Genomic DNA, 7,882 nt, shown 5'->3' with positions numbered 1-7,882 from the left:
GATTGTAATAGTACAGGCATAGTGATGACAGTACATAGTCAAACATGTGACGTGGGCTTGAAATAGTCCTCCTGGCCTTATAGTAAAGGCTCAGTAATGTTATGTGAAAACTTAAAACATGACATAGAAGTAATGCATTTATTTACTTTGATTGTGGAAAACTAGAAGTCTTGGCAAGGAGTTTGGTCTTTGATGATAATTCTTGATAACTCTTGGTAATGATAGATATAGATATGCTATTAATAGAAAATTTGTGTTCTTTATTGAGTAGGTTAATTTTTTATTTTAAATGTTTATTTACTTATTTAAAGAGAGTGTGGGTGGGGGAGGGGCAGAGAGAGAGAGAGAGAGAGAGAGAGAGAGAGAGGGACACAGTGTCCCAAGCAGGTTTCGCACTGTCAGCACAGAGCCCGGCACAGGGCTCACACTCACCAGTTGTCAGATCATGACCTGAACCAAAATCAGGAGTTGAATGCTTAACTGACTGAGGCACCCAGGAACTCTTTAGCTGTTGATACTTTTAATTTTGTTAAAGTTTTAATCCCTCTTTGGGCCTTAAATAATACTTCTGCTAAGGCCAAGATGATAGGCTTTAGGTGCACATGTACAATGGGCTTCCCAAGCTTTTGAGTGAGACTTCACTCAGAAGTGTTGTATGAAGACTATTTTATTTGTAACTGTAACACTCACACTAATTTGGAAAGTAATTATGTGCTGACAGTAGGAGCTTGTGCTGGCGTCAAATATAGCCGGATTTGGGGCTTTGAGTGAAGTGTGCGGTCCTCTCTGTGTGTGTGTCTTCCTCACTGTCTCTCTGTTCTGCCCACAGTCACAGGACTTTGTTCTCATAGATGCTGTTTCTACTTGCTGGTTAAATGGCTCCTGGGTGATGATCCTCAGGAAGGAGTAGATGTTTTCTGTAATAGCTTTCACAACATGGTCAGGGCTGACAGTAATTTAATCACGTTAAATACCATGTAATACCTGTGTTCCAGCTGCTTATCAGAACTACCGTGTGATATAAATGAAAACTCAGTTGTAAAAATAAATATCTTCTTAAATATTAGTTATGGTTCTCAGAGAAATAGAACCAATAGGAGGTATATATAGAGAGAGATTTACAATAGGGAATTTGCTCACGTGACTGTGGAGGCTGAGAAACCCTGGATCAGCAGTCAGCACTGGAGACCCACGAGACCCAGCTGATTGTGTGGTCGGTTTCGAGTCTGAAGGCCTGAGCATGAGGATAGCTGATTGGGGCTACATATCAATCTGAAAACTGACAGGCTGAAGATTCAAGAAGAGCTAATGCTTCAGGGCACCTGGCTGGCTCAGTCTGTTAAGCATCCAACTTCAGCTCGGGTCATGATCTTGTGGTTAGTGAGTTCAAGCCCCGCGTTGGGCTCTGTGCTGACAGTGCAGAGCCTGGAGCCTGCTTCAGATTCTGTGTCTCCCTCTTTCTCTGCCCCTCCCCCACTTGTGCTGTGTCTTACCCTCTCTCAAAAATAAATAAACATTAAAAAAATTAATTAAAAAGGAGAAGAGCTGATGTTTCAAATCCAAAGGCAGCGAAAGAACAGAGTCCCAACTCAAGGCACAGGACAGAGGAGTTCCCTTTCACTCAGCCTTTTTGTTTTACTTGGGGCTTGAACTGATTGGATGAGGCCCACCTACATCAGGGAGGGCAACCTGCTTTTACTTAGTTTACTGCCTCAAATATTAATCTCATCCAGACAAATCCAGAATAATATTTGATCAAATATCTGTGTGCTCTGGCCCAGTCTGGCCCATAAAGTTAACTATCACTTCATCGATCATAAATATCAAGGATGGATTGCGTCCTATATAAATTAATGAATTAAGAGCAAAGAATTATTACCTCCTCACAGTGTATGTGTTTTGGTTTTTGAAGAGATGAACTTTAGTTGTACTTGTTCAGTGCCTTTTCTCTGGAGAATTATAATACCATGGCTAGCGAGGTGGTGTTTCATTTAGACTTTGAAATCTAGATAGGATTGCATAGAAGAGGAGTAGGTCTTCTACACAAGAATGGGGTAGCAAAGGCATGGGAGAGATAGAGTAGAGAGAAGTAAGCGGGCTAGCTTATTTCCGTAAGCTAGGGAGGGAATATTTTTCTCTTAATCAGCTTCTCTATTCAGGGTACTAACTGAGCACACCTTACTGTAGAGTCCTACTTCTAGTTGCTGGGAATATAATAATGGCCAAGACAGGCACAGCTTTTATGGAACATGGACTGTCTGCCAGAGCCAAGTATTTCAGAAATTAGTACTTCTTAAGTTAAGAAGTCCATGAGCCCTGGAAATAGCAGTGTTTACATAAGCATAACTCAAATACTGAAATATACTGAAGCCAGCTGCCTTCCACAGTGAGCTCAGGAACCTGCCACGGAACATGTCCTTTCTGAAATGTTCTGTGTGTTTACTACCCTTTAGCTTTTGAATTTCACAATTCACCCATTTAACTGTCTAAAGCTCTGTGTTTCTCAACGTTTTATGACCTTAAGACACTATTTCCAACGGCTTGTCTGTTAACATCTCCAAGAATTCTTTAAACACTCAAGCAGCAGTCAGCACTGGAAACCCACGAGACCCAGCTGATTGTGTGGTCGGTTTCGAGTCTGAATGCTTAACTGACTCAAGGGCATTTCTATTAAGATCAAGAACAAGAAAAAGATGCTCACCATCAAAACTTTTATGTAACTCTTCATTATGGATATTAACTAATGTAATAATACAGTAATATTTAGCTCTAATATTCTATTAGACTCATATTGATGTGTCACAAATCACCCCACAGTTCGCGGCTTTAGTTAGCCTCTACTTAGCTCAGCGGGTGGGAAGTCTGCCGTGGTGCGGCTGGCTTCTCTGCTCCGGTTCTCCTGCCATCGAAGTCCGGGGTCCACTGGTGTCCTTGCCGGAAGACCGTGGGAGAAACCTGCTTCTGGGCTCGTTGAGGTGGTCGGAGGAACTCAGCTTCTTGCAGTGTGCATTAGGTTTTCCACACACTGGCTGGCTGAAAACACCAGCCATTTATTCTTCGACAGTTTAGGAGGTCAGAAGTTCAAAGTCAAAGTGTTGGCAGTGTTGGTTCCTTTTGGAGGCTCTGAGGGAGAAACCGTGCCTCTCTCCTGCCTTGTGATGGCCGCCAGCAATCCTGGGTGTATAGCAACATCCACTCCAATCTCGGCCTGTCTTCTATGGCCGTCTTTCCTGTGTCTGCCTTGAATTTGCCTCTGCTTTTCTCGGATAAGGACATCTGTCATTATGTTATTTTCTGGTTAAGTTTTTATTTATTTTGAGACAGAGCAAGTAGGTGAGGGGCAGAGAGAGAGAGGAAGAATCCCAAGCAGGACATGCACCTTCAGCACAGAGCCTGATGCAGGGCTTGAACCCACGAACAACAAGATCACGACCTGAGCTGAATTCAAGGGTTGGGCACCTAAATGATGGAGCCTCCCAGGCTCCCGTAAGCCCCTTCCAAATAAAGCCGATTTCGCAGGTCCCAGGGGCTAGAACTTGAGCATGTTATCTGGGGCCACTGATCACCCCGGTAGACAGTTGTAGGACCAAAGTCCTTATGTTCCCTTGGCGCCCACATTTCTTCCCCGGGGTCCCTCCATCTTTAATGCGGCAATGCTCTGAAACCTCTCTGAGTTCCTCTTGGCAACCAGCTTGAGAAAACTGCGTGCTAAAGGAGGTGATGTTGGCCATGGGTAGTCTGGGTCTCCTGATCGGAAGAAAGTTACACGCGAATCTCGGCCCCGCCAGGGGTGTGCCCCGTTGCTGCCCCTGCCTTCCTTCCTTCACTGTCTCCTCCTCTGAGACAGTGGAGTGCCGCTAATGCAGCTTGAGTTTTCTGTTTGATTCATGAGAGAAAGTTTTTTCCTGGGAAGAGGAATAGCCATATATCTTGGAAAATGACTGTGATTTCCTTCGGCTGAAAGACAAGACTTAATTTGAAAGTGTCATGCAGAAGAGGCAGTATTTAATGAAACTTAAATCCAGAATGACTTCATCCATTAGAATCGGCACCTCTCAGAAGTTTAAAATCCAGTGAACTCACGTTATTGAAAGCTGCCTTCTCTTGATTAAATGTTTTTTTTCTGAGACTTGTTGCCTAAGGTGTGGACATTTCTCCTTCAATATTTAACCATAAATGGGACTAGATCCTTCCCTCAGGAAAGGCCCCATTGCTCTTCTTGGGGAAGAAGTTTTACTATTCATACAAAGGTAAATAATGTCATTTGTGCTACATTGTGTGATTGTGCATACAAGATTCCTTTCATCCTCCTTTCTTTTCTTACTTGCTCTTTCTTTCTAATTAGTTAGTTCATTCAATAAATATGTAGTGAGTGACTTTGACGTGCCGGGCACTGGGGACGCTGTGGTGGGCGAGACTGAATCCCTGCCCCTCAGCGCAATTACACTCTAGCGGTTGAGCCAAAGAAGTAAACAAGTATGTAAGGTGATTTCAGCTAATTGTGAGCCTAGAAAACTAAAACAAAGAACAGTGTCAGAGGATGGAGAAGGATAGTAAGGGGAGTGGGGAAGGGGTTGTTTTGCATAAGATAGTCAGGGTAGGCTGTAAGCCAGGCAGCGAGCCCCGGGGAAAACGGCTGGGGTTTGCCTCTGCTAGGCTAGAGCTCCTTTGCTAACGTGCATTTTAGTTTTCATACTTTCTTTTAGCTTCGTGTGTTTTAAAAAGAGATCATGCTGATATCAATGTGCTTACAGCATTTTTGTGACAATATGGCATTCCGCATTTCTCTCCTGGGGAAAATGACTGGTGCCTTTCTTCTTTCTAATTCTCTTGTGACTTGTACAATCACCAGGGCCATAATGACTTCATAAATTAGTAAGGCTTTGTTTTTTAGAATGTCAGAAAGGACAGTATTCTTTAGAAATTGGAATTGTATATTCTTTTAGAAATTGGAATTTATAAGTGGGTTCCATTAGTGGCAATACACCATAGAGCTGTTTTTCTGCTTTGAAATAATATCCAGGAAAAGTCATGCGTTTGCCTACCTGGTTTATATGTGGGTTGCTTAAAGAAAGTCCAGATGGTTCTGTATTGTGTATTTGTCTCCCTTAACCACAAGTATCCTATGTTAAACAGACATGGACTTGGCCATTTCTGATGGGACTCAGAGTAGATTGAGTATTTCAATTTTGACTTGTCCTTAATTTTATTTTTCTGATATGATTTAAATCACAAATATTCTTACAGCAGATAGAAGCATCATAAATTTCTACTTTGTTCCTTTTACTTAAGCCTTTGCTGTTTGAGTGTGTACCTATTCAGTGCATTTAGGTATAGTGATCCCCTCCCCCCGCCCAGGATACAACCTACAGGAAACTAAATTGGGATAGTTTTGGAGTTAAAGTAAGGGTAAATATTCTTGTATCCCTCTGATTTGGGATAATTCTAACGCTCTGGTTTTTTGGATAATATTTTGTTAACTTTGAGTGTTGCTTTATTGAAGTCCTTTTTTTTTCATTAAGATCTTTGTAATAAAAATTTGCTGTTGATTATGTTGAAGAAATCCAGAAGAGATTAGGGTTTACTGTATGAAATTACATTGTAATACGTTGAGGTCATACCTATTTTTCTTTCACTTAAAACTTATATATACGTGTATATACAATTTGTGTGTTTCTCCATCCACTTATTTATCCATTTAACTTCTGATACACAACTTCTGATAACTGCATCCATGAAAGACCATGGAGTATCATGTAGAACTCAGGTCATACAAAAATCACAAGACTGAAAAGTTCTCAAGATATCAACTCTTTATTTGGTTTATGCCCTGTCTTAGTTTATAAAATTTTGGAGTTGATTCAGGAGGTGACCTAGTCAAATTTTGGAAGAGATTGTACAGAAAATGCCGAAGAGTAGATCATCTCTTTTCTCTCAGTGTCTGGGGGGCGTTAGGCTCGCAAGGCGGATTCACCTCCAAGCCTTTGTTGTTTGGTAACTGTCTCCTGAGCTACCCTCCCACATCTCTTTCCTCTAAGCCGTAGTGTTGAATCCATCTTGCATTCTGTCAGATATGCCTTTGAACGCACTGCTTTCCTCCTATCTTTCCCTTGCTCAAAAACCTTTAATTGGAAAAAGTAATATTAACAGCGCTTACCTAGCCATTTGAGACTCTCCACGTTTTGCCTCTTGGCACCCGTTTTCTGTGAATAACTGCCTGTGCCCCTGTATGGTCTCTCCATTCTAGTGGGAGGTGCTTTGTACTTGTTGAAATTAACTCCTGAGAACTGTCTTTTCTGCCAGTCCCCAGACACCATACTGTGAATATCTGTGTCTATACATTTCTTTATCATTAATATTATTATTAATTTTTGAGAAAGGTAGAGAGAGAGAAAAAGAGAGAATCCCAAGCAGGCTCCATGCTGTCAGCAAAGAACCTGACATGAAGCTCGAACTAATGAACCATGAGATCATGACCTGAGCTGAAACCAGGAGTCAGAGGCTTAATCAGCTAAGCCACCCAGGCACCCTGCTACACCTACATTTCTAAATGTACTAAAAATCATTTAAATAATTTGTGGTTACTGAGTATCTATGATTTTCCCAGTATTTCACAATTATATATTGTGAACAAAGAGCAAAGAATATCTGCTACAAAGAACCACTTTTAGGGCTACATCTGTGGGTTGGGATTTCTTTCTGTTGAATCTCTAGGGTTGGAATCATAAAATTATTAATTAATACAAATAATACATTTGTAAGAGCATTTGTTGGGTATGTGTTGGCAAATTTTTTTCAGAGATGATGAAGAGTTTATATGACCAGCTTCCATTTGTGAACCTATTTTGTTGTATCCTGTTATCTCTTACTTGAACTCCTTCAGAAATTAGTGAAGTTGGTCATATCCCCCCTGGTCCCATGCTTCTTGGCTATTTACATTTTTCTTACGTAGATTTTGTCCACTTTTTTTTTTTGGTTGGATGTTTATTGGTTTGTAATAGCTCTTTATATATTAAGAATATTTACTCTTTTCTACCAATATTCTGCAACTTTTTCCTTCATTTGATGTGTTTATGGTGGTTTTGCCATTGACTTAAAAACCTTAATGCTATAAATATTTTTTGATTCATTTCTTATTGTCATGCTACAGAGGGCTTTTACTCAAGATTTTTGTGAATACTCATTTTAGTATTTTAATGGAAGTTAAGTTTTTTTACTTAAATTTTAAGTAATTGGCAATATATTTTCATAAGATATGTCCTGACCATTCTAACTCCCTAAGATCACTCTTTCTTGTTGAATGTGGTGTCCCCTTTCTTTCCTTTTATTTTATGTATATATATATATTTTTTTTCTTGGCTCCACCCAACACTTAATAATCATAGTGGTTTTGGGAGCACCTGGGGTGCTCAGTTGCTTAATCGTCTGACTCTTGATTTAGGCTCAGGTTTGTGGGATGGAGCCCCATGTCAGGCTCCGTGCTGATAGCGTGGAGCCTGCTTTGGATTCTGTGTCTCCCTCTCTGTGCCCCTCCCCACTCATGTGTGTGCTCTCTCTCTCTCTCTAAGTAAATCAACTTAAAAAATTATTATTATGGGTTTGTAAAGTAATTCGGCTTTTCATTTAACAGGATCTTTCTCATTGTAGTTTCCTCTAAAGTTCCTTGGATTTTCTGGAACCCTTCCCCACCCCCAGCCCCACCCCCAGATTGGCAGAGTGGACCTCTTTAAGATATGCATCTCCTCTAACCCTCAACAGAATTGCTACTCTTTCCACTTGGCCAATTCTTTGGTCACTTCCCCAGGGTGACTTCTTCCAGTCATGCAGAGTTCTTTTGTTAGCCGGTTCCTGCCTCCTGCCAGCTTACCTAGTTGGGCGTCAG

General features: G+C 41.1%; 1 protein-coding gene across 1 annotated transcript in view; it reads left to right on the top strand.

Moving 5' to 3' along the window:
• Positions 1-7,882, top strand: part of ULK4 (unc-51 like kinase 4) — a 492,439-nt gene that overhangs the window by 151,985 nt on the left and 332,572 nt on the right. Inside the window, exon 27 of the mRNA XM_029938787.1 lies at positions 2,818-3,002. Coding sequence (XP_029794647.1) covers positions 2,818-3,002 — 185 coding nt within the window. The remainder of the gene's footprint in view (positions 1-2,817; positions 3,003-7,882) is intronic.

The sequence above is a fragment of the Suricata suricatta genome, chromosome 5 (assembly GCF_006229205.1).
Source record: "Suricata suricatta isolate VVHF042 chromosome 5, meerkat_22Aug2017_6uvM2_HiC, whole genome shotgun sequence".
Taxonomy (NCBI): Eukaryota; Metazoa; Chordata; class Mammalia; order Carnivora; family Herpestidae; genus Suricata; species Suricata suricatta.
The sequence above is the reverse complement of the archived record's forward strand: the minus strand, read 5'-3'. Positions and strand labels throughout refer to the sequence as shown.